The sequence below is a fragment of the Drosophila serrata genome, unplaced genomic scaffold (genome assembly GCF_035046125.1).
Source record: "Drosophila serrata isolate PLE 108 unplaced genomic scaffold, ASM3504612v1 contig_359, whole genome shotgun sequence".
In the NCBI taxonomy this organism is placed as follows: domain Eukaryota; kingdom Metazoa; phylum Arthropoda; class Insecta; order Diptera; family Drosophilidae; genus Drosophila; species Drosophila serrata.
The window spans coordinates 1183437-1210906 of record NW_028257257.1 but is presented as its reverse complement, the minus strand read 5'-3'; the positions used below and the strand labels follow the sequence as shown (position 1 = coordinate 1210906).

General features: G+C 36.1%; 1 protein-coding gene across 49 annotated transcripts in view; it reads right to left on the bottom strand.

Moving 5' to 3' along the window:
- Window positions 1-985: 985 nt before the first annotated feature.
- Window positions 986-27470, bottom strand: part of Rbfox1 (RNA-binding Fox protein 1) — a 148669-nt gene continuing 122184 nt past the window's right edge. For 14 of the 49 annotated variants that reach the window (XM_086838728.1, XM_086838739.1, XM_086838733.1 and 11 more), the window contains 12 exons: window positions 23052-23105; window positions 22244-22336; window positions 20864-20918; window positions 19701-19742; window positions 15841-15861; window positions 9982-10795; window positions 7504-7564; window positions 7276-7329; window positions 6381-6452; window positions 5516-5676; window positions 4356-4419; window positions 986-4235 (listed from right to left, as the gene is read on the bottom strand). In XM_086838728.1, coding sequence (XP_086694854.1) covers window positions 4191-4235; window positions 4356-4419; window positions 5516-5676; window positions 6381-6452; window positions 7276-7329; window positions 7504-7564; window positions 9982-10795; window positions 15841-15861; window positions 19701-19742; window positions 20864-20918; window positions 22244-22336; window positions 23052-23105 — 1536 coding nt within the window. In that variant the 3' untranslated portion in view covers window positions 986-4190. Of the gene's footprint in view, window positions 4236-4355; window positions 4420-4480; window positions 4678-5515; window positions 5677-6380; window positions 6453-7275; window positions 7330-7503; window positions 7565-9981; window positions 10796-13717; window positions 13992-15840; window positions 15862-19700; window positions 19743-20863; window positions 20919-22243; window positions 22337-23051; window positions 23106-27470 lie in introns of those variants that run through there. The other 35 variants (XM_086838729.1, XM_086838740.1, XM_086838762.1 and 32 more) reach the window with 26 other exon arrangements.

Sequence of the window (27470 nt, the reverse complement as noted above, 5' to 3'; positions counted from 1 at the left end):
ATAATGAAGAAAAACTGCCTAGGATGGTTAAATTGATGATTGATGGAGATTTTTACCTGTGCGTGTGTGTGAGTTGTTAGACGAAAGAAAGGCTTTTGTTTCACAAAGGTGTGAGCTATTTCCGGTCCATGTTTTGCACTCGCCAAAAACCATGATTGATTGTGTCCTGCTAAAGGCTGGCTAAATGCTCCATTAGGGTCTTTCAGGATAGCAAAATATAGGCATAATTTATGGAGTAAATAAAAACACAATGGTTTGCGATTATTTTGCATTTTTTAAAGTTATGTTTTTATTGCATTTCTCTCGTTCATTCTCTCTCTCACTGTGGCGTTTCTTTTCAAAATGTATTCTGTATGAATCTCAAATGTTGTCCTCACTTGCTATTTGCCTTATTTTTTTGTTATTTGCACATTCACAAACAATATTACATTTTCTCTGCAAGTGATTGCCCATGGTTTTGTGTGTTTCATGTTTCATGGGTTTTGTTTTATCTCTTTTTGTTTCTATGTTTGTTTACAATTTGTCACAACCTTACAAATTGAAAATTGATATATAAACCAAATACAATTTCGGAATTTCTGTGTGTGTACGTACGCTTTGTTATTGAAAATTCTCATTCAATACCGGAAGGTATTTGGTATTTGTCATACATCAAATAAATTAAATTTGAGCGGGGATTTACCTTTTGGTTTGTGTTTGGGCTGGCTTTGTTCTGCAATTGTTGCTAATATAATAGTAATAATACTTTTGGTTATCGTCTCTCTCTCTTCTGCCATCAATTTTGTATTGTAAGGTGGCGGCTCTTGGCTTGGCCATTATTTAATTACTTTTTGTGAGCAGCCACGCCCCGTTCCTATACACAATGCTAAATTTAAAAAATATTGTTACATTACCTTCTAAGTTTTTAAAAATGAAAAGTAATTTGTCAAATATTTCCTTTTGTGGGGGAAGTAAAAGGAGGAATGCTATTTTCAATGTTTTATGCTTTTTTTGTTGTTTTTAATTCATATTTTTATTTCAATTTTTGTGTATTTGCATTTGCTCATAAAAACAAATGTTACAACTTACAATTTGGCACATCATTAAAGATTAGAGTTTCCATATAATATATATATATATTATATACTTTATATTTATACTTTATGCGACGCACAAGCGCCTGATCTATGTGTGAAATTTAAAACAAAAAAGCTGGCGCTGGCTTACGGTTAGACTACACAGATTACAGATTTTCCTGCGGGGATTTTTGTCACATAAAAAAAAACAGGATCGAATCGAGTTAAATGAGGTGTTTACAATATCATATACATCATATATCGTAGGCTACCATATAGCTGCAGTGTTTGATTGAGTTGCATTTGCATTTGTTTGTTTAATTTACTCGTGAGCTGACTTCTCCTGCTCCTCGCTCACATTGCTTAAGACAAAAATTGTGTTTTCCTTATAGTTTTGGTTTTTTGTTTTGTTTTGTTCGTTTTTTAAAAGTTTGCGGTGGAAGTTGAGTTCATAATTTAAATGTATATACCGTACCGTATTATTATATTTAAGTTTTGCTTTATAACTAGATCTTGCCTGGCTCTGCGCTCCTTTTCAAACCCAAAATGTTCTGTCAGTGTGTGAGTGTGTGATCTGGGGAGTGGGGCCAAAAAGTATGCTATGCTTTTTGGCAAACTATTTTGCGCTATTTGAAAAATTCATTAAATTTAATTACGTCTTTATTATTATTATAATTCACTTGAAAGCTACATTTAATTTGGCAATTGTTGGGTTCGATTTGTTTTGTTTCTCATTTTCTTTATTGTTTATTTTATTTTTTGTCGTTATATACTCGTTTATCTTATCCTCCTGTGTCTGCCTTTCCTTCTATCTGTCGTCAGCATCTAAACTAATATGTATATACCTAACTAAAATCATTTAAAATATAAACTTTGGCTTTGAAAATGTCAACGTAAAAATAGATATATATATATACACATAAATATGTATATATCAATGCAGTAATTGTGTAATTATGAGAAACGAAAAGTACACAAGTGTGTGAGTATGATGCCATTAATTGCTTCTTAGAGTTCTCTCAAGGACCTTAGCCTGTCTGCGTTGCTATGCCATTGTGTGTGCGTGTCTGAGAGGAATTAAATAAAATATCATATATCATATATCATATATCATTGTGTCATCGTAAATATGTACAATCTGAGACAGTTGCTAAGTGATTAGATTCGAAAAAATAAAGGTAAAGGAAACACCATCAAAGTTGAAGCTCTTTGGACACGAGTCCCTCTCTCGTTTCAATTTAGTTTGTTTTTAGTAGGTTTTTTCGAAGAAGAACACTTAAAGAATTGCACGATTACACACACACAATTAATTAGTAGCTTGCTTTTTGTTTGTTTTTGTTTTTGTTTTTTTCATAGCATAGTATGGTTGATAAACAACTAGTATAAATTTGTTTTTGACGACAGTAGCTGCCTTAGAATCAAATATATAGAGAACGACAGGGGACGTCCCTTTTTTGTTTGAGCATTTTAATCATTTAACATTTGAAAAATACACAACGTTAAAAGTGTTTCTTGGTTTTGCTTTTTGTGCATTAGATTCGAGTGTGTGTGTGTGTGTGTATAAAATAAATTCTTAGTTGCTTAGGGAAGTTTCTGGCTTCGGTCTAGACCGAAAAAAGAACAACATCGAAACGATTTGCTTCTTATTTGTTACTAATCTTTTCATTTTTTTTACACAACACACAAGGAAAGTGCTACGGAGTAAGAGCTAAAAATTGTAATTTTTAATGCTTATTATTCGATTTCCACATCATTCATCAATGGCTCTTTTTTGTGTCACTGGAAGCTTGACCTTTTTTCCTTTGTTAAAACTAATATATATATATAAATATTTCTTTTTTTGGGGTTTTTCTCTTTTTTTCTTAATTTGTTTTTAGGGTTTTCTCGCTTTTTGCTGCTATGGCGGCATTTAAAGTAAATATTATTGTATATTCCAAGGATATGTCTACGTGTTGATCTTTTTGCATTTACCTATGCGCTACAATTTATGGTTTTTTGAGCAATTCGAATTGAGTCGAGTTTTCCGCGTTGAGTTCGAGTGTGTGTGAGTGTTGAGTGGTTAATTAGCTGCCGAAAAAATATATATGTATATAATGTATTAGGAACAACCAAGCAACGCATTAAAAAATAAATTCGTTGACAATACAATACAATACAGAAATGAGTATTCTTTGGGGTAATCAAATTAGAAATATCAATCTAAAATTATATACGAATAAATATATATATATTTTTGAGTTTGTTTTGCAAATAATAATATACACTTTTTGATTTTGTTAATGTTTTCTTGCTTTCCCGTCTTACTACAACCTACAGTGCTAATTGTTTTTTTAGAATAAATCATAAGGACCTAACTTAGTTCAACGAATTTATGAAATCAACAACCAAGGGCTTTAAAAATATATTGAGTTTAGTTATTTTTGTATTGTTTTTTTTTATGACGATGATGAAGAGTACCTAAAAACATTGCTCACTTTTTTAGCTGGTTTGCTTTTTGATATACAAATACAATGCCCTATATATAATAACTATATATCATGTCGGTATATGTATACATATAAATTCTGATCGGCCGCACACAAAGTTTCAGCTTTTTGTTCTGGTAAAAATCTACGCATGAAGCACATTCTTCTTCTCATCTTCTTTTTTTCATCCTTTTCTGCAAAACTATTTTGCAATTTGAATTTTAGTTTTTTAATTTTATGTTTGGTTTACTTAAATAAACTCCATAGAACTGCGTTTAGCTGCGTATATTTTTGTTTTTGGTTTAGCTTTTTTTGCTTTTACTGGACGACATTGATTTGTTTATGTTTTTTGTTTTTAGTTTTGTTTCTTTGTTGCTTAGCTTTGATTTTCAACTCTCCAAGGTCCAAGGATTTTGTTCTTGTGGCTCCTGTCTCTGGCTGTTGTTGTTGTTGTTGTTGTTGTGTGTGTTGAGTATCTTGCATCTATCGGTTTAGTTTTTGGTTGTAACTTCTACTTACTGCATCGTAGGGAGAGGAGTATTTACGTCTAAGTTACTAACTTATTCGCATTGCTTGCTGCTTGTTGTTCATATTATTAATATTATTATTGAGCATTTTTTCGTCGAGAGTAGTTCGAGTGCATTATTTGGCTGACTGGCATAGATTGTTCTTAATATGGCGTGAAACGATTGAAGCCACCGCGATACATGGTTGCCTGAAGGGAATAATAAAGGAAAGAAAAAATAAAATAATTAGTACAATTTTACATCATCATCATTTTTAGATAGATTTTTTTTTTAACAGTCCTAAAATCAAAGTGTAAAAGGACACTTACCCCATAGCCAGGCACTGGTCCAATGCCATGTCCTAGATAAGGATCTGCATACTCGCGCGCATATCTATAAATATTTGTTTCATTCATCTTATTAGTAAGTCTCAGGTGCAATTTTGTTGATGTTATTTTGTTTTAGTCTTTGGGATGAGTTTGTTAGTTGATGATTCCAGTTGGTTTTTTAGTTATTTAACTTTTTTGCTCGTCTTCTTGTTCAAATCTTATTTATATACAATTAACCATACTTGTTAAGTTTAAAAAGTGTTTTGCAAAATTGGTCTATCAACAATTGTACATCTTCAGTTTCCAGTTTTAGATTTCTACACTTTAAACAATTACACACAGGATAAGGGAAATGTTACGAAAAGAAAAGAGTAAATTAAAATAATTAGACAAATATTGAAATAAAAATCTGTTAAATAAACAAATTCGCTGTAAGGAAAGGTTTTTTTATAATTAAAATAAAAATAAGTAGAAAGGTTAGATAATTCCAGCTAATGTAAATTAAATACAAATACAGTAAATAAAATAATAGATACTTAAAAAATACTTAAAATTTAAAAATGACTTAGTTATATACAAATAATAAAATACAGTATAAATAGTAATGTAGAAAATAATAATACAGAGAGTATAGAAAAGTGCTACCAACATAAGTAACTTAAGAAGTTTTAATGACTTCAAATAATAATAAATACTTAGGATTTGGCATTTACCATTTTTACAGAGGAATTGCAAATTGAGTATAATTTTAAATAAATTTAAATAAAGATACGCTAAATATTATTCAGACATTAACTTAAAATACTAAACCTCACTATAGTTTTATAAGATTCTTAGAAATTATTAGAATTATTTTTGAAATACTTGTTAAAAGCCTAAGACTTGTATTTACAATATTCCAACTGAAGACATCGTACTTTGTTAAATCTTGTAATGGGTTAAAATTTGGTATGATTGCTTTGTGATCAGGACTGTCAAGACACTTGCTTTCGGCATAAATTCGCAAGAAGAAAGTTGACTCCATTTTATTTTTCAAAAGGATTTTAACGTTATAAAATCCCAATAAAAACCTCTATTAAATTCAAATTCCAAATGCAAATTCTGCCTTCAAAAGCTTACTCTCAAACAGAGACCTCACTTTCGCTTGATTAAAAACTTACCCAGCTACGGTGGCATAGCCGGCGAGGGCCGGCTGGGCGGCTGCTGCTGCAGCGGCTCCATAGGCGGCCCGGGCAGCTACCGCCGTGTAGGTGGTGGCCGCCGTGGCGTACGCCTGCTGCTGGGCCTGAGACAGCGGTGTCTTTAGCAGCGGAGCAGTGGCCTGGAAGAGCGGTAAGCAGAGGACATTAAACTAGGGCTTTCTCGCGCGGAGAACAGACGCAGTCACAGATCGGGTTCGGGATCGGTGTATGGGTCTGGACCTGGATCTGCGAACTGGTTCTGGGTTTCTCTTAGAGAGGGGGGTTTGGGCGGTGACAACGGCAAACGACACAAGACTAGCGGAGGAGGAGGAGGGGAGGAGCATGTGTGGTGAGCAAAAAATTAGGAACCCAAACCGGTGGAGTACGCACACACACACACAGATAGATAATATAATCGAGTAATCAAAACCAAAGAAATTAACGGGGTGCAAAAAACAAGTGGCTGGGGAGGGCGGTCAGTGTGTAAGGTGTAGTAATATTCTATGTACACTTAGGTATAACCTTTAAAACCGAGCTACGGAGAGAGAACCCAAGATGCCAGGCTACCAAAAACCGAAAAGCGAGGCTCGTAACAGTAAATAACTTAGCGTATTCGATTATAAACTATGGGTTAACTTAGGACTTATGGCATAATAGACATACAAGATTATTAGTCAGGTGCATACATTAAATATAATTGAAACGCATAAACGAAATGACAGAAGAAGAAACTTATATGGTGTGACAACAATCAAACGTAAATTCAAGGGGGTATACAGATAGATATATCTATAAAGAAGGTGCAGTTGGAATTTGACTAGGAGCTAGATATGATTATTTTTACCAAAACATTCTGTGGAACCGGAATGCGGTTGATCGTATGTGGGTTACTGTTTAGCGTAGTCACAGTGCGGCGCTGTAATTTATGGTTTTTTATATAGTTTTTCAATAGTGTTGTTGAATTGAAATTGTTGTGATAATTGTTGAGTATTCGTTGTTCAGTATGTTGTTGTAACAGTCGTGAAAGATAAACCAAAGAAGAGTTTTGTAGTAATTACAAAAATGTTTACAGCATTGAATATCATAAATGTATATAGATATATAGATAAGATTATTCAGCGAAAGCAAGAATATGTGATAACAAATTAAGAAAACTAGCAGAAAGAATAGGATTAACCAGAGCGTTTAGCCTTCTTCTGTGGTCACTAATTGATTGTTTGTAAAGAAAACCAAACCAAAAATATCGGCAAGTTTGGAAATGCTCAAACCAAAACAAAGGATGCAGTTATATAATAGTAGAGAGCTTATACACAAGTGTTCAGAGTCAAGTTCCAGTTAACAGACATTGAGTTAATTAAGCTTAGCTAAGCCTCCAGCGAGTGGCTTACGACAAATTAAGGAAATAAAGTGTTGTTACCAAGTTCGATTCTCAACTTAAACAGCAACAAATACGGACTCGCCGTTGGTTAGTTCGGGATAATGGATAATGGTGGGCAAATGCAAAAGGGAAATTCAAAAAAGGCGACTTATAAAACAAATATAGAGTACGGTATGAGAGAGTAGTGGGTAAAAACGATTGTTCCAAAAACCAAGTCAAAACTCAATCGGTGTTTTGTTTTGCACAAGCTACCATCATCAAAAATATACAAATTATAAAGTTGAATCGTTCTTAAAGTTCTCATTTTTGTGGTTTTGTTTTGTGAGGTTAGCAATATTAGTTTTGACAAAAGTTTTATTACATTTAATATGGCGGCTGGCTGAGCGGCTGGAACTTCAGTGACCGGTTTGGCTGCCTGTAAAATTTATATAATATTTTCATGTATATTTGTCATGACAAGAGAGTAAGAGTAGTTAGGGGGTTTTAGCATTATAATATATAACTTATAATCTAACCTAACATGATAATACTATATCCTAGTTGTAATACGGTTTGGTATTATATTATTTATTTTGCATATGAAACTCACCTGGAAGCGTAGATTCGGATCAGCGGAAGCAGCGGCTGCTAAGAAGGGATCATAGTATACACTGCGATTTTTTTTGGGGAGGGAAAGAACAAGACAATAGAAAAATATATTTATTAATAAATCATATAGTTATACGGGGGCATAGTATCTGGGGAAGTAGAGGTGGAAGAGAAAGATAGATGTGAGAGGAAATCCAAAAACCCTTCGGATCCTTGGTTCCCCTCTCACTCAATGTATGTCACTTAAAAGCAAAATTCAAAAATTGTTCTTTTTGGTTCATATATTTTTTTTTAACGCACTTGTGTGGTTTTTTAATATTTTTTTTGTTTCGGTCGGGATAAAGTTTGCTTTGTTTGTCATTTCATTGGGCCAATAAAAATAAACTTTATCCACTTCCGGTTTAGGTTTCATTTGGGCTTTTTTCATGTTTAGTTTTCAATATTAAATGTGGTTTATTGTTTTTGTGGGAAACTGAAAATATATTTAGTAAATTCTGGGCACCTATACGGGAGAGTTCCCTAACCCTAACCTATCCTATATATATCGTAAGTACTAACTAATAGCCTGTGCTGTGAAAAACTGACCTGATCTGACCTGATTCCCCACTGGATGACGAACTGATTGGTGGTGGAGGAGGAGGAGATGTTGAGACAGAGGAAACGAAACAAAGGGAAATTATAAGGATTATACTATATATATAGAGGTTGTCGTTCATTTTATAGAGATTAACTAGCAGCAATGTTAGCCAACCAACCAATATTAACCAATCACATTCCATACTCCATTCCCCAAAAAAGAACACTACGGAAAATTGTCTTGCTGTTGCTTGCTTTCCAAGAAAAAAAATATGGTTGTTTGCATTTAATCTTTAGACAGAACAGACACTCATGCACCTAGCTAATTAGTTAATTTTTTTCTTGCTTGTTGTTTCAATGTGTGTTTTTGATGTGTGTTTTTTATAAGTATACAATATTTAATGGAGCATTCATTCATACGCTATATGGTGTGTGGTGGGGTGAGTGTGTGTGTAGAGAGAGAGAGCAGCCACAAAAGAATATGTTAATCAAAGGTCTATATATTTATATTGAGAGAGAGATATATAGATGTAGTGTAATGTTTGGGGGGCAGAACATGCACGCAAGGCGCTGGCAGGGCGCGACACTTTCAAGTCAAATTCAAATTTTTAAATCGAAATTCATCATACGCCTAGTGGTACACAATATACAATCGACGGTTGGTAGGTAAGGTCGCTTAACCAAAATAATCATAAATATATAAGTAGGTCAATTGAACGATGCCAAAAAACACACTGCTGTCAGTCAAAAGAGGTATGATCAAATATATATAATGTGTATATATATATAGAGTTATATATAGGTTTTTTTACGTGGATGTGATGTGTGTTTAGCGTGCGTTAATCGGTTGCTGCGTTTTAAAGTTTTTTTTGCATTTAGCAATTTTGTATTCAAGTTTTTTCTTTCGTCTATTTGCTTGATTTATACAAAATAGGTCAAAGACTATAGGTTTCATTAATATGCGATATTAAAACTTTACACACACAAGATAGCTAAAAAAAACATTGTTCACCAACAAGAATAGAGAGACAGATAGAGTAACACAGAGAGATAGAGAGAGATGGTAGGAAAAACAAAGTCTAGAAGCTATATATATAAACAATAGAAGCTGCGGGTTAAAATCATGACAAATGAAAGAGATTTCTTTCTGTGTAAGCCAGCACAAAAAGAAACCCTAAAGTTAAAGAAAGTATTGTACAATTATGGATTTTTTTACTACGTTTATACGCCAGCTACTTGCAGAGCAATATTAATATTTAATTTTTTATTAAGTTTGATTTAATATATAATATTTATGAAAACATATCGAAACAAAATGAAGTGGAGATTTTTCCATTAATATTTAATTACATTTTGTATTATATTTTTTAAATTCCAAACATATTATGTTTTAGAGACAAAAGGTCTATAAGCCTTGGAAAATAAAGTATTTATCAAACCAAATTCATTTTTAAGGTTTATCATTTTCGTAGGATCTATTGGCATTAAACTAGATATCCATATATACCTGTGGCTTTGTTTAGTAACGATTTGTATAACTATAAAATCAGCTTGACAAACCAAAAAAGGTCTGCTCAAGTGCAACATCCAAGAAAATATATATACATAATTCGTAACTAGGGCGTGCGTATAAACGTAGTTTGATGAGCTATGGGTATTAGGTGCTCTAAGACTAAGAACTACATTCAAAATCAAATCAAAATGGCGCAGCGGAAACCAACTAAAGTACAAACTAAAGGTGACATTTCTATCTACGGCAAACACAAACTACAGCGGAATCGCGGGTTTGCGACGACAACGGATGGGTGACGACGAGTGGCGAAGAGTCGCGGCCACTCCGGCGCTTCCGCTTCCGTTTCCGGTTCCGGAGTCGCTCAGCGCTCAGTGCTCAACTCTTACTTACGGCGCGAATCCATGCAGGGCGGCAGCACTGTTGGCCGCATTAGCCGACGCAGCCATGGAAGCAGCAGCCGCAGCAGCAGCGGCTGTTTGCGGTGATTGTGTGGCGCCCGCCGCTGAGAGACGGGCGGCATAGGCGGCGGCGGCGGCGGCAGCAGCGTTCGGATTACCAGCAACTCCTCCTTGATTCTGGGCAGCGGCTGCAGCGGCAGCGGCGGCGGCCAATGATTGCTGCAATGCCGAATGTTGCTGCTGGGCGGCAGCTGTGGGCACGGCAACGGCCTGGAGTTGCGCCAACTGGGGGCCAAGGGCGTGGGCATGGGCGGCATGGACATGGGCAGCATGCGGATGCGAGGCGGCTGCAGCGGCGGCGGCGGCTGCGGCTGCATGTTGCTGCTGGGCGACGGCGACCTGTTGCTGTTGTTGCTGCTGCTGCTGCTGCTGTTGGTGTTGCTGTTGCTGCTGATGTTGCTGCTGGGCGGCGGCCACCTGATGTTGCTGCTGCTGGGAGACCGAGACCTGATGCTGTTGCTGCTGCTGTTGCTGTTGGGCGGCAGCGACGGCGGAGATGGCCTGCTGCTGCTGCGCCTGCTGCTGCTGCTGCTGCTGATGATGATGGGCGGCAACCTGCTGTTGGGCGGCTGCTGCAGCCACGGCGGCGGCGGCCACCTGGCGTTGCTGCTGCTGCTGAGCGGCGGCGGCGGAGGCCGCTAGCAGATGATGGTGCGGGTGATGGGGATGATGATAGGGACTGGCGCCGACCACGCCCACATGTCCGCGCTGGATGGCCACTCCACGCATGGCGGCGGCAACGGCGGCTGCAGGAGGATATATCGCATATCGCAATTTTAACCCACGCAAGAAACAACCAAAAATCGTTTTTGTTTTGTTTTTGGCGATAGTTTTTCGGTTAAGATAGGTTTTTTGTTTTGTTTTTTTTTTTTTGCAACGATTCGACACAACATTTTGTATTTGTTTATATATTTTGGTTTGACCAGTGTATGTTTGTTTATATATTTATGTATGTTCATGTGTTTATTCGTGTGCAAAAAGTAGAAAAAGGAAAAGAAAAGAACATAAAACGCATGCGGTTAGTTTTCTCTCTTTGATATATAAGTAAATATTTATATAGTAGAGTATATATAGTATATATATGGCAAATTCTAGGCTTCATATTTCATTTTTATAGCGCTGAGATGATGTTGTTGGTTCGGTATATACATATAACAATACATAAGACATACGTGTGTGTGGCTCATACATATGTAAATGGGTTTTTTCTCATATCGAAACATACTTAACATTATAGAACACTGAATTACCAAGAAATAATGCTACGCAGTAGTTGCATTTTATATTTGCATAATATGTATATATATAGAGATATTATATCATTGTCAACAATACGAAAAAACATTAGACCGATCTTTAGTACAGTGGTAGATATATAGGCATAAGTACATACATCCAAATATGTACCGTATGCGACGTTTTTCAACAACTCATTGCATTTTGCTGTGTGTGTGTTTTTGGGGTTTTAGATTTTGTGTTAAAAAGCATTAAGGTAAATATATATATAAAATACATTTAATTGTTCGATTAACCCCTTGCACCTTTCGAAATACATTTAAAACTAGCAAGAACATTTACCAAGTGCTTAAAAGTGGAAAGAGATAGCGGGGAGATGATAGTTTCAGGATTTTTGTAGAGGATGGAATGGGTTTTCCTGGGAAAGCTGAAATATGAGCATACATGCTGGGTAAATTGTGTTTAAAACTTAAAAACAAAAATAAGAAACTTATAAAGGAAGATTCTTTCTGAAAGCAGAACTCGTTTGCTAATAAGTGAAACTAATAAGCTGTTCGTTCTGCTATGGTGATACATTGCAGGCATAGCGTGGAGGAAAAGGCGAGAAAGAGCTGCCCTTTTGTTTCGTCAAATAAATAAATATTTAAATAAATATCCCTTTTGGCAACCAAAATAAATCGCCATTAAAGTGAAATGGCACCACAAGAGCCGCAGTTCAATTGTACTTTTATTAATTCCACGAGCGGTTTTATCACTCAATTTATAATGATGGCAGGCCTAAAAATTAACAATTTTGTGAGAAAGCACCACAAATACCGAAGGCTATAAAGCTTGCCAATAGGCTTAGCCCTGCATTGTGACATTTCGTTTGAAAATCATTGAAAATCAGTGCAGAAATCATAATTGAAATGTGTATAAAATAATATTTTGGGGGAACATCATTGTGGCGGTTGGGGCAACATTTAGCCACAAATTCAAAATTTGGTTTGGCCAAATGTGCAATTAAAAATTCGATTTGCTATATTTATATGCAAATTTTTGTTAAATCGGTATTTGTGCGTGCACACGAAGAATTTTCGGAGAAGAAAATTCTCATCGTATTTATGGAGCTACATATTCGCTGAAAATCCTGTGTTAATTTCTTGAAAAATGCATTATTAAAGGAGGAAAATAAATGCTGGGGTCTGTTTTCTGTCTGTGATGGTGGTGAAAAGGTGGCATGCAAAATCAATTTTTAAAATTCCATTCGATTTCTGCTTTGCGAATTTTTAATTGGCAAATTGAATTTGCAAACGTGGCAAAGACAAACACAAAATAATCCAAAAATCGTGCAAACTCCAAAGGGTATAGAACTTAAGAACATATATATACGGGGGGATATAGGAGCAGAAATAGAGACAGTACGAAAGAGAGAGTATGGTTGCTAGAAAGTGATGCTCTAAGAGAAAGGCGCCTTACAGAAAAATGCTTGCTGAGGCAAAATGTTCGGTCTACCGGTAAACGTTACGATATATATATATTTATATACGATATATTCGATATATTACGATATAGATTTTAGTCTAAGGTTAAAGCTAAGATTCCTTGCCAAACTTAACAGCTAGAAACAGTTACGGTTACAGTTTCAAGTGGTTGCCACTAGAGATTATCACTGCGATCGAGTGTGTGTTGTGTGTGGGAGTGTGTGTGTGTGTGCCTAGGCTTTTAAAACAAATGCAATCTCAAGGATGGCAAAAATATATATGCAATATTTATATGGAGTATATCGATAGTCAAATAGTCATACCCAAAAAAATGCGTAAACCAAAGTAACAAGACAACAAAACATTTATACTTGTAATTAATATGGTACAAAGATTGATTCTCATAGCTAAATAGTTTCTGTGATCTTGGTTTCCGGTTCTAATTGTAATTATTGATGTTGTTGTTGCAGTGTTTTTGATTTATATATTATTTTATGGGTTCATCGATTATAAGCGAGCTTGGTTGGCGTTTTGGAATTCATATTTTATTTCTTTGGAGCTTTCTTTTGAAGGAAAGTTTTAAAAATGATTAATATATGTTCTCAATTTGAAAATTCATCATTATAATTAAATAATTCATAACAGATATGATTTTTAAACTTTTTCTTTAAGGGTATTTGGTATGTTTAATGAAATATTTTCATAAAATCAACATTAGAAGATGTAATAATTAGCAAATGCGTATTTTTTAATAGAAGACTGTCTGAAGAATTTGTATGCTTGTCTGAGTAATGAATTTATTATTAAAATTAAGAAAACTCTTACGCAAAATCAGCTCGATTATAAACGAAGTAAGTTTTTGTTATATTTTTCAATCTTTTTGAATTCTGCTTTTAGGCGCTCGCTTTCACCAAATTCCCCAGTCTGGGGATTTTTTTGTTTTTTCATTCTCCCCAATCGATGTCGTACCTCCGCCGTGGCGCTGCTGCTGCTGTGGTCGCTGCTTGGACAGCGTTGTGCGGTGGGCGTGGTGCCAGCATAATGGGCGTGGCCGCGGCTGCGGCCGCTGCAGCGGCATGTGCCGCCGATGCCGATTGGGCCGCCGCACCGCCGCCAACGGAAACCGATGGCGGCGCCTGGGCCACCTGCATGGAGACGGGCAGCTGCAGCGGTGCGAGGGTGGGTGCTCCGCCGAGGGGGGCGCCCAGGAAGGGCCAGGCGGCGGCCACCGGTAGGCGATAACCTTGGATTTTGGCATACAGTTTCGGTTAACTAATTGTGGGTATTTTTTTGTTTTCTATTGTTTTTCGTTTTTTGTTTTTTGTTTACAGCTTTTTTGGAAATATGAACTTATAATGAGCGTTGTGTGTTAGGTGTGTGCGTGGGGAGTTTCTGTATTTTTTTTTTTTTTCAAATATATATAGGTTGGTTGGTTTATATATATATACATATTCGAGGGATGCATGATGAGGTTGCTGTTGCAGTTGCTTTTGTTGTTGTTGGTCAAAGAAAATACAAGGAATAAGATGCATAACTCGCAGGACATTTGAATTGCTAGGTTTTACTTTCTTATATATTTAAAAACGTATAAATAAAACACTGGCTCTCCAACTTTTTCTCATATCAAATAATCCTTTGGCATTATGCATCTTATTTCTTATACTGCCTTCGTCAAGGCTTACTTCTAGTGCTAAAAAGTTAGACTTTTTTGGTTGGATCTTGACGCGCGACGGCGAGAGTTACCAGTTACATTTACGAGTACGAGTACGAGTATAAATAGTTTACGCTAAGGAGCATTTCAGACATGTTCAGACCAAAGGAATACCAGACCAAACGGAAAACGTGTAATAACAAAACTAAGGTCAACAAATAAATACACAATAATCAAAGTCAAATTCAAATTGAAATTCAAATTCATAATCATAATTCATAATTCATAATCATAATCATAATCATAAGGGAACGCACATACAACGAAACTTGGTTAAGAAAAGGATATGTAGATAAAATAGTTGGCATATAAATTGATATATAAAGTTATATAGTAGGTAGTATATGCATAAGACAACACAGCCGCAATATGCTAAACTCATAACCATCGTTATAATGATCGCCAGATTATCTCTCAGTCACCATTGTCATCATCATCATTATTATTATTATTATTATTAATTAATTAATTAATTAATGTCAAATCAGGACTAGAAAGAAAACGAGCAGACGAGAGCCTGCTTTATTTTTTGGGATTTTCGAGCGGGTGTTAATGTGGCTTTTTATGATTCAAAACTCTGTTGTTTTTGCTTGGTATTTTTCACTTTGAATTGAACTTTGGTTAAATGCAGACGAAAAACGAATAAATTATAATATAATATCAAAAAAATAAGGGGGAAATAGTTGAACAGTTACAAACAGTTATCAAATAGTTGCAGCATTATATTCATATATAGATTGTATGCATAGTTTATATAGATTAACGCAATTTCCGTTGGGACCTACCAAACAAATAAATTAAATACATGAGATAATCTCTATGAAACGAAAGGAAATGCTCATATTTCATATTATTTTTTTTAAATGTTTGTTTGCAGATTGCAACCGAAAAAATAAAAGTAAGTAAAACGAACAAATGCAATTGCAAAAATGGTTTCATTTGGGGTGAACTTTTTGGGACGAGTCTCTTTTGGATCCTCCCGGCGATGAGCCTACCCATGGGCTTATATATGTTTCCATATCCATAATATCAATATCAATATTTGAGCCCTGCCTAAATATTTGTTTTGCTTTCGGTCTTTGTTTAGTTTTATGTTTTTTGTTTTTTGTTCGGCTTACAAGCTAGAAAGTTCGTTCGATAAAACTCTTACAAAATACATGTATTTTATATAAAACAAAAACTGGTCAATTATTTGTACATTTTATGATACCTTATTGCTTCTCTGCATTTTGTGTTTTGGTTTATTGTGGGTGTGTGTGGGCGTGTTTAATTGTGTGTATTATTTGAGAATTTACAACAAAAGTACGTACGTCAGGCAATAAATACTTAATAATAGCAATAAAACGCTGAAGACGAAAAAATATGTGAACGAAACGCTTACCTTCGGGCCATTGTACGCAGACTGTGTGTGTGTTGAGATATCCAGCAGAACGATTTATATATATATTTATATTTGAAATATATATTCGTGTTTTTATATTGTCGTGGCATGGAAAAGGCAAGAGAAAATATTTTCATTAGTTTTGCATTTAAATTGGGCTTTTTTTTCTTGTTGCATTTTTTGTATCCTTGCTGGATATAGCCTATTATAAAATATTGTTGGATACATGTCTTAGGCACATATATATAAAAAACAGGCAGAGCTCTATTACAGATACTAGATTGATTTTCTTTTTTCGATTTTGGGTTTTGTTTTGTTTTGTTTTTAGTGCTTATGGTAATTGGTTAAATACTGCAGAATACTAATTGATTTGTGGCAATTTGTGTTTTCATTGTTTTGGCTGGCGCATGCAGCATCCTTGTGTTTTCTCTCATTTGTTGGCAACTGAGGGGGAAGGGTATTTAGATACATATATGAAAACAAAACAAGACTTGCTCACATAAATAAGTGGGTTCGATTGGGTTTATGCATATAAGGGTTTCATTTTAGGTAGAAAATTCAATAGAAAGTGATTTGGTTAAGGGAAAGAAATGTGTTAACCAGATAAATATTAATTTTTATACTTAAATTCCCATTTAAGCTTGAATTTGTTTTTATAATAAATTTGTTAGCTTCTTAAATGATAAATTTAAATACAAATATGGTGTATTCAAAGGTTTCCCAGCTCCAGCTAAAAAAATTACAAGACTATAGGCTTTACCAATATTATAAAGATTTTTTCCAGATTTAGAGCATATGTAGGTTTATTATTTTCAAGACTTTTAAGATATTTCAAGACCTTTAAATTAGTGGTGATCAGTCAATTTAATAACTATCGATTTCATAGTTAACCACCTTTAACTCTTCAATATTATGTACAAAATTCTATTTATTATCGATACATTGTTAGTTCTCAAACGATTCTTGGTATTTACTTTTAACACAGTTTTCTCTTTGTGCAAAAATAGAGCCATTGATAAGCTTTTGCATTCATTGGAAATGCAAAAGAAATGCTTAACAAAATGACAAATAAGCAAGCAATGATTGCTTCCCTCCACCAATCGAATGGTTACACAATGAGCTCCCTCTCTCCTGTCTCTCGCTCTCGTCTTTGTGTGCCATGGAAATTCGCAGGAGTCTGCAATTGCCCTGGAAAATGGCAAAATAAATACCCCAGAAAAAAGCGGCAGGCGGGTGGGGTGTGGGGGAGGGGAAAATGCCACCGAAAAATGCAGTAAGAGAGACATGTCAGACAGAAGCAGACACTTGCTTGATGGGCATGGGGAACAAGGACGAAAAGTCGACGGGGCATGGGCATGGCGCATTAAGTTTAACATGTCAAAGGATCAACGCAAAAAAAAGAGTAGGGAAGGAAGGAAGTAAGGAAGAAAAACAGCTCAGGCCAAGAAAGTTAAAATGGCAAGGAGATGAACCAGAAGTCGGGGGAAAAATCAACCTATACGGAGTAAATTTTCCTGCAAATGCACCAAGTAAGTGTGCGGGGCATCGCATTTGCATAAGACATAACAAAACACAGGGCAGAATAAAACGTTTCTGCGGCAGGACCCCAAAGGAATCCCCCTCAAGGATAACCAGAAAACTTTACTTTATTTTCTTTTCTTTTTTTTTGCTAAATTTATGTGTGGGTTTGGGGAGCTGTGTGTGTGAGCCACATGTTTGCAACTTTGTGGTTTATTTGCAATTATCCCAACTGCCGACGCTTGACTGACTGACTGACTGACTGACTGGCTGTGGGACTCGGTGACTGACTGCTCTGACTCCTCGTGGAGCCCATGACTGCTGCCTAACGAGCAGGACAACGACGTGAGTGAGTCCTCATCCTCGTCCTCGTCCTCCTCTCCTGGCTGGGTAATAATGCAGCAGGCGATTGCCATGCAAAAGGAGCCAGTTCGAAACGTGATAAAGTGACTGCCAGAGAGAAGCGAGGGAAAAGCAAGCTCTGAGCTGCTCAGCTGTCCTTTCAATTCTTCGCCTTGTCTGGAGGCACTTGGAAAAAAGGGAAGGTCTTTAAATATAATATTTAACTAGCTAGGGAATCTTAATCATTCAAAAACTATAAATATTATAGATATTTAATTGTAGATACCATCTATAAGTAATTAATGTATAATAATCGATATTATCGAAAAATATCTTGCAAATCTCTTTGTTCGCTTATTTTGTTTTGCTGTTTCAAACTAAATACGAATTCATTGTATGCATATATCAACTGTTTACAAACATTTAAGGTAAATTTTTGCACGTATTTTTTATTTAATTAGAAACACATTCAATTACTGTTTTTATTAGTGCATATAATATCACTAGGAAGGACTGCAACTAAAAAAACCCTATATATATATTGGGCTCCTGCAGCATTTAGTGCAACTCAAATGAAGCGCATTAGGTGAACGTGCACATGGCCAAGGACAGGGCCAAGGAAGTGGCCAGGACAAGGCAAGAAGGGAAGCTCTGTGGGAAAAAGGCAAACGGGATCTCCTGCTCTCCATCTCTGGCTGCCATCATATTGGCCTTTTTCTGTGTCCGACTCTAAGTTTTGTTGGCAATACAAAAGCATTTTGCATCAGCAGAAGGATAACCGACCACCGGGGAGCAGCAGCTGAAGATGGGAATGGAGATGGAGTAGGAGCCGAAGCCGAAGCCGGAGCTGGAGAGCAAAGCTGGCAATGTCCTGAGCCGCTTTACCAGGAGGTTTCTCCACATCCTTTTCAATCTCACGGCTCCCCGGGTTCAGCTCAGTTCAGTTTTCTGGTTTGGTCGGTTTGTAAGCGGCTTATCGTATTGAGCGCTCGCAAAGTATAGATTTTGCTGCTGTGAATACTTTTTAATGGCAAACAGAGTGGAGACGATTTAATCAGCAGTATTATTTATTATACATTTCGCAGGGAAAAACTTTTTCCCGGTTTCAACTTCTTTAACTCTCTCTCTCTACATCCCTTTTTTTTATAGTTATTTGCTACAAGAAACTGGGGTAAGAAACAACTTCTAGGGAACTGTTCTAAACTGCAAATGGTACTGGGGAAAATATATATATCTAAGTACTTCTAGCTGAACAAACTTTAAAAGGGATACATATTTCCAGGAAGAAATCAAATCAAATCAGAAAAAGAGCATAGAAAGTGTGAGGGAATAAATAGCTCAGTAAATGATTGGGGTATTAATTTTGATAGATAGATTTTGTAGGCATCAATAATTGTATAAGAAGATTTACCCAGGTATTGTGTGGAAAGATGTTAAAATACATTTTAAAGATATTTTGCCAATTCAATCAGTTTGTGAAGGCACAATTCAATTATAAAACTGAAGGGGAGATGTAGCAAAGACTTAAATGGAAAATAATTGCCAGCAGATATGGGAAATGCAATCCTAAGCCTGTTTAAGTATTTTATTTATTTATTTTTTGGTAACATGCTGGGACTGAAGTTTTGAGCTTATTTTTTAAAGGATGAAGTGGAGTATATTTTTGGGGGAGTCCAGTTTGAATTTAGATTTCATTCAGCCAATCAATTTTTGGGGACGACAGGACGAGTACAATACACAGTTAGCAACAGTTAACGTGCAACATGCCAAGGCATATATGGTATGTCGGAGATGTCCTCACGGTTAGATCGAACGGATATATATATATAGAGAGGAACGGAGGGATATAGTTCGGAAGCTGCAAGCAGCAAGCATTCGTGTCTTAGTTTATGGTTTCTTTTTCTGGCAGGCACATAAACGAATTACCAAAAAACAAAAAAGATTTATGCATTTTTTCATTTTGGGTTTTATTTTTTGGTTGTTTTTAGATTTTGGCTCACCTAGAGCTGGGGCCGGTATGGCACCATCTTTGGTCAGTACAACTGTGTGGGGTGTTTGAGAGAAAACAAAATGAAAATCATATAAATAACGCTGGTCAATCATCATCATCATCATCATAAATATCATTATCATAAATTGTTATCAATAATCAAATAGCAGACGCATTAAACATAACTTAATTGAAACCACAAAATACGCATTAATTTAATGTATATTAAATATTATTTGGATGTGTTTTGTTTGAATGGTTAGGCAGCCGCAAACCCCAAGAAAATAAATCACTAAAATACGATATATACTAAATATATAAGTATATGTATATTGAATATGGTTTTCCCGCAAGTTAGTGGCATTTATCGAGAGTTAACAAGTTTCATTTTTTGTTGATTGCTTTCAAGCATTAACACAAACACAAAACAGTGGAAATTACTAGCGTGTGTGTTTTCTGCCGCAAGGGAAAATGGGAGGAAAAACGTAACATTTTCATTAGGAAAACGTACACACACACATTCGTGGCATTCTTGCTGGCAACTCAATTTCTCAGTTTCAGTCAGTTTCAGTTTTTGGCCACCAAAGAAGTTGATGTGAAAAGTTCCAAAACAAACAAACAACAAAAATACAAAAAGGAAAACAATACAAAAAAACAACTAAAACGAAAACTTAAAGAATGTTAAGAAACTAACAATAGCAGCAAAAACAATGCACACTTAAATAGAGCTGACTTTTATTGTTATTGTTGTTGTTTCTAGTTTTGTTGTTGCTGCCATTGCTGTTGCATTTCATCGTAATTGCATTTCTTCGGCGAGCATTTGAACTTGTTTCATTATGTGGCTTAAACTTAGCGCGTTGCCATGTGGTTACACGGAGAAAAAAGCCACTACTACAATACTTAAGGTTACAGAAAACTCTGTAGTTAAGAACCTTTGATTTTCTTTTAATAATATTAAACAAGTTTGTCCCAAGGTTACTTTTTTTTGGTATGGAATATTTTTAATTGTGAAAGTAATTTAATTCCAATAAATTCTTAAATCAAGAGTTCTTCTTACTTAATTCTTAATTCTTTGTGTTTGTATAGCATGTGCATGTGAATATATTTTAATATGTGTTGGAATGTATTTTAAAGTGTAAATTGTGATAGTGTGTGTGTGTTAGGGTCACTTACCGTTGGGTACTGTTGTCACTTTTTTGGTTTGTACACGTGCAGTGGCGTTATTCACCTTCACAATTGGTTATTGTATTTTATTTTGATATAAAAAGATTTTTTATAGATCAGCGAGCGTGGTTGTTGTAGTTGTTGTTGTTGGTGATGAGGTTTTTTTTAAGATTTTTTTATTTTTTGTTTATATCATATACACACACATAGCAGAGTATAGATATATATATATATAAAGATCGCATGTATATAGAGAATGTAGAAATAAATTATGTGTTAGTTAACAATTACGAAAATCTTTTGCAGTTTGTGTTTAAAATGTGTTGGTGTTGGTGGGAAATATGTAGGTGTAGGAAGGGGATTTTCTTCTTTTTTTTTAATGGTTTTCCCTTTGGAAAAATAAAAAGGATATTTTATAGAGAAATAAATAAGGTTTCTCTGGCGTTTTTGTAACCGGAATAAAGGACTTTTTTGGTTGATATCAAAGCTTACCACTTTAACAAATAAAAATTCTTTGAAACGTATTTTTTTTCGAAAAATTTATAACAAAGAGTAGCTTGTCAGGGATATTATATTATAAATCCTACAAATAAATATAACAGAAATGCATTCAGTTTCAATTCAGGACCTTTTCAATGGAATAGCTTTCATATCTCTGCCGAAATTTTATTAATTCTCATTTGTTTCGATTACAAGAAAAAAATGTAAAAAATTAATACTCGAAGGCTTTTCAGCGTACAAACGTCAGAGGATTGTGTGAATGTGCATTTCCGCATCCGGTTGCAGCCAGAGAGACAGAGAGAGCGAGACTTAATTAGACTCGCGCGATTTCCGCTGCCATTTGGCCGACAACGAAAATGGAAATAACATTGCAATACTCGCGGATGCCTTTTCTGCGGCTCAGTTAATTTGTTTAACCAACCAACGGCGGACAAGCGAAACTTTTCCGCGTACTTTGCACATTTTCAGCATATTTTAAATGGCAATTATTTGCGGCTTGCCAGTGAGCATTAATCAGAAAAAAAATAAATAAAAGGGAAAAATGCGAATAAAGGAGAAATGCGTAATTAATTTTTAATGAAAGGCAAATAAGAATCAATCACTGTGCGGTGCATGGGCTAGTCCTTGGATTAAATGAGTAAAGAAAAAAATAAAAAAACAAAAGAGAAATGAGTTGGGTAAACAAAAATATTATTGAGCATTTTCTGACACACGCAAGGATTAAAAGTTGAAAAGCAATTTCAGTTCGCTACACTCCTGTTGTGATGATTGGGAATTGGTTAAGGAAGTGTGTGGTGTGTTTAAGTGTGTGTTTGGTGTGTGTGTGAGTGTTTGTTTGGTGTATATTGTTTGGGGTAAGTCGGTATATATGATTTGGCATGCACCCACCTCGATTTTGCGTCCCTCAACCACGGTGCCGTGTAGACGTTCGCGTGCTCGTTCTGCATCGTTGCTGTTAGCGAATGTTACAAAACCGAATCCCTGCCATTCGCAATCAAACATGCAATTAAAGAAACATATAGAGTATATAGATTACGATTTTCAAAAAGGAACTAAATGGAAAAATAAAAAAAGGTCAAGTAAGTAACGATAACAACAAAAGTCTTCTCTCGGGTTTGTTTTTGTTGAAGTCGTAGATATGGGGTATATATATTTATAAAGCTAAAGCTACAAAATACATCAACAAGGCGGCCAAGGACATGCTTTTTTTCGGACAAGGGGCCATTGGCACACATCTCCTTCTCACACTCCGGGATTTTTTTGGGTTGGCGACTGCAACATGCACGTGCCCTACATTGCACTCCCACCGCCCACCTGGCTCCTTTGCAACAACTCCTCCTGCTGCATCTCAAGGTGCTGCTGCTCCTGAATTATGCACAATTCCTGGTGCTACTATGGTAACTATGCAATTATTTTCACCCAGGCTCTGACTCCACAGGCTCCGGAGTCTCTCCCATAATAATGCTGTTAAAAAAGACAGCACAGCTCCACAGACAAGGTTGCCACGGCGACGCGGACAAAAACATCTCCTTGGAATACTTGAAGTGCATAATTTAAATGAATTGTGCGACAATTAAATGCAAAATGTCCTGCACAATTGGGCGGCAGGGCGGGCGCCAGGAGAGCGAGAGCTAAGCAGGCGGGGGGAGCTCCTGAGCGCGCTTTTCGAGGATAAAAGTTTTTGGCACAAACTTACCTTGCTGCCGCGCTCGTTGAATATAATTTCCACATCCAGAATGGTGCCAAATTGCTGCGGGAGTAGACAAAATAATAAATATTAATTTTATAGCGGGAGCTGTCGTCGTCAAGAGGGGAAAATTCTCAAGAAGTCAATACTTCAAATGAAATAAATAAGACTAGGAATGATGAAGGATTCTCAAGGAGTCTATATTTTAAATTAAACCAGTAGGGAAAATAACTTTGGAAAGACTAAGTTTATATACCTTTGCAGTTTGCAAATAAATTATTTTTTTAATTATATTTATTTGTTAAAATAACCAGTAATTAAATATGATCAATAAGTATCAATGATCATTAAGTAACTCTGAATATCTATGACCACTGAGTAACTATGATCAGTAAATAACAATGACCAGTAAGTATCTATGAACACTAATAAACAATTTTTTTTTTTTTTTTTTTTTTTTTTTCTTTATTATTTATTTACAATCTGTCTAATTAACAATAGGTAAATTTTATGAGGAGTGTTAAGCTAACAGAAATAGCAGTTCTCCAGTGAGCTCTGCTATTATATATTTTACATATTTACAGTAGTTTAATTTATCTGTCGGGGAGATCGAGAATGTGGTATCTTTTCAGTCTTCTTACTGTTAAACTATTGTCCACTAGATTTAAGGCTAAATTGTTTTCATGGTTATGGAGCCTGTCGATGTATTTTTTACTGATTTTATTTATTTCTTCTTTTATGGTTGGGATGTTGAGGTCTTTGTGGATGTTTGCATTAGTTACGTAGAAGGGAGCATTGACAATTTGTCTCAAAGTTTTGGATTGGTAACGCTGAAGAATTTCAATATTTGATTTGCTAGCAGTTCCCCAGAGCTGTAAAGCGTAGGTCCAAACAGGCTTTAGTATGGCTTTGTAGAGGCGGATTTTGTTTTCCAGAGAGGTTTCTGATTTGCGACTTAACAACCAGGACATTTTTAGTGTTTTAAGTCTGAGCTGCTGACACTTTGCTTTGATGTGATTTTTCCATGTTAATCTGCGGTCGAGATGCATCCCGAGGTACTTCACACATGTAGTTTGTGGAATTGGTGAGCCGTTAAGTGCAACATTAGGGCAGCTGCCTGGTCTTAATGAAAAAGTGATTTGGACGGATTTTAGGGAGTTGATTTTAATTTTCCATCGAAGAAACCAGTCTTCAATTAAGCTTAGCTCACGCTGCAGGAGTTCAGACGCTTCATTTTTGGATGTGCTTGTAGCCAAAACGGCTGTATCATCAGCATATGTTGCTACAGTGCATGTGTTTGTACCTGGCATGTCAGCCGTGTATAGGGTGTACAGAATTGGCCCCAGTACGCTTCCTTGTGGGACGCCTGCGTTAATGCAGTTTAGCGTTGATGAGTCGCTTTTCTGCTGCACGTAAAAGCATCTTTTAGTCAGATATGACTTGATTAATAGATAGTATGGGGCAGGTAGCCATTTCTTTATCTTGTACAATAAACCATTGTGCCAGACTCGATCGAACGCTTGTTGTACATCAAGAAACGCAGCAGTGCAGTATTTTTTGTTTTCAAATGCAGAGACTATATCATTAATGACCCTGTGACATTGCTCAGGTGTCCCGTGACCTCTCCTGAATCCAAATTGATATTCAGGAATGATGGAAAGCTCGTCCAAAATTGGCAACATTCTCTTCAATAGTATTTTTTCAAATACTTTCGAGAATATTGTCAACAGACTAATGGGACGGTATGAGGTCAGTTCTGTTTCTGTTTTGAGTGGCTTTAGGATCATAATGATCTCTGCGCATTTCCATTGACTTGGAAAGTGATCTAGTCTGAGAATTGCATTATATATGAGAGTGAGAAGTCGAATGCATTTTGGTGGTAAAGTTTTTAGGGTGATGCCGTCTATTTTGTCAGGGCCTGGTGTTTTTTTGTTGTTCAAGCATTTGATTTCTGTCACAACTTCTTCATACTTAATGCTTTTGATAGGCAAGCTCATTTGACAGGGTGACTCAAGAAAGTTTTCGATTTCAGTCTCTGTTATTGGGTTATTGATGTCGTTTGGCTGAAACACGGAATGCAGATGTTGGGCAAATGCTTCCGCTTGTTCTTTATCAGACCTGCACCATCTTCCATTGCCTTTACGAATGTTTACGTTTCTTTTAGTTGGTCTCTTTAGGTATTTGGTCGCCCTCCATAGGTTGTGTTCGTTGTTGCAGGAGTTTGGGTCAAGGTTTCTCAAATACGCAGCTAGAGATTCATTGCGTAAGTTCGACAGCAGTTGTCTAAGCTCAGATGCAGCCTTGTTGTATAATCTTTTATCAGCAGGGTAGTGAGTTTCTTGCCAGCGTTTTCGCAGATTTCTTTTATTTTGTATTTTTTGTCGAAGTTCGGTTGAAAGGTACAATTGATTTGGTTGTTGAAGATTAGGAGCATGATTCGTGTTTCTATAGCTCGCTTTATGAATTGTATTTGTGAAAAGCTCCACAGCATAGTCTATCTCTTCTCCTGTTTTTAACGAAATGTCCAGGCTTACAGCTGAGTCCAAATAGCTTTTAAATGCGTTAATGTCTGTAGAGGCTGTAATGACTTTATAGGGCTTTTCCAGCATATGGGCTATTGTGCTGTATGTTGCTATTATTGGAGAATGATCTGAGTTAAGGTCGAAGTTTTCCATTACACGCATGTGTGATTGTGGAATTCCAGAGAATATTACGAAGTCCATTAGATCTGGAATTTTTTGATTATCTGTTGGCCAGTATGTAGGCTTTCCAGTTGACAATGTGGTAATATTATTGTTTCGTATGCATTTGTATAGCTCCGATCCTTTCGGGTTTGTCAGTCTGGATCCCCACCATGGATGTTTGGCATTGAAGTCGCCTCCCACAATGAACTTTGTTCCCAGTCTTTCGAAAAAGTTTTTAAAATCCGGTTCTTTTATTGAGAATCTTGGTGGGAGATAAATCGCTGTTACTGATACGTCAGCATGCATACATTTTATCTCAATTGTCGCAGCCTGTATGGCATTTTCTCTAGTACTGTCCATGATTTTAAATTTAAGGCCGCGCTTGACAATAATTGCGGCACCTCCATGAGCTCTATCTGACGGATGGTCAGCTCTTACTGTATCGTATCCAGTAATTTGAAAATAAGATTTGCTACTGAAGTGTGTTTCTGAAATGAGCATGACGTCGATGGCATTTGTTTTTAAAAATAAAGTTATTTCATTTAAATGATTGGAAAGCCCGTTGGCATTCCATATTCCTAAGTTTAGATTTACTTGCATAACTTATTTACAAGTAACATTATCATGTTAAGTAAATTATTTGTTAGCTCGAATTGTTTCTCTAGAAGCTGTTCTATTTTTTCTAGAGACGCGTTCGAGACGCTATTTCCTGCAGCAACTTGAGCGTATGATTGGAAGTCTTTGGGTTGTTGTGTCGAATTACTAAACGGAGCAAATGATTGAGATGTACCAAGGTCATTTTTATTATTGTTATCTTTGGTGTTTTTCAGGTGGTTGAGTCCGCTTACAAATTTTTTTGATATAAGTTCCTGATAGACTTTGCACCCTTTGTAGCTAGCAGCATGATCTTCTTTGCAGTTGGCACATTTTGCTGGTTGCTCTTTATCTTTTGGACAAATGTTGCTGGGGTGGTTAGAAGAACATTTCACGCACCTGTGAGTTTTGGCACAATATGACTTTGTGTGTCCAAATTCCTGGCATCGATAGCACTGAACGATCTCTTTAGTTTTGCGGGGAGGTTCTATGTTAACAACAGCGTTACCAATATATTTAACTTTGTAAATGTCTAAGTTCTTATTGTTGGGCTCAATATCTAAGAAGAACAGATTCAATGGCTCTTTAGTTACACGACTTTTGATATTGCTAATGTTTCTTACAGTGTGGCCTTTGGACTGTACATCTTGTTTAATTAAATCGATATCCGTAGAGAAGTGCAAGTTCTTAATAACGACTCTGAATGCCCTTTCTTGTTTAAGCTGGTATGTGTGGAATTTGACAAGGTCTGTAGTAAGGGTTTTAACAAGTTTCCTGTATTCTTCAATGGTCTTTACCATTACTCTCACATGACCATCGCGTTGTACTTTATAAAAGAAGAGCTCTTTTTTAGTTTTAGACTCGAGATAAGCTAGCATTCCTTTAATATCGTTGACTTCAGATAGGAATATAGGTGGTGGCTTGGCAGATTCATCTAAGGTGTCTTCAGTTATTATATCCAGTGTTTCAGTTTCGTCTTCATTTCCGTTATTTGGCGTGCTGTCGCTAAGGAGAGAGAATTGATTGGTGCTGGTGCTGGGAGCAAAGTCCAGAGCGATTTTTTTCTTTAGCAATATTGGAGAGTCTTGATTTGGTCTCTTGATTGCCTTGGGTTTCGGTTTTACACTCTGCCAGCTCCAAACCTTTTTGT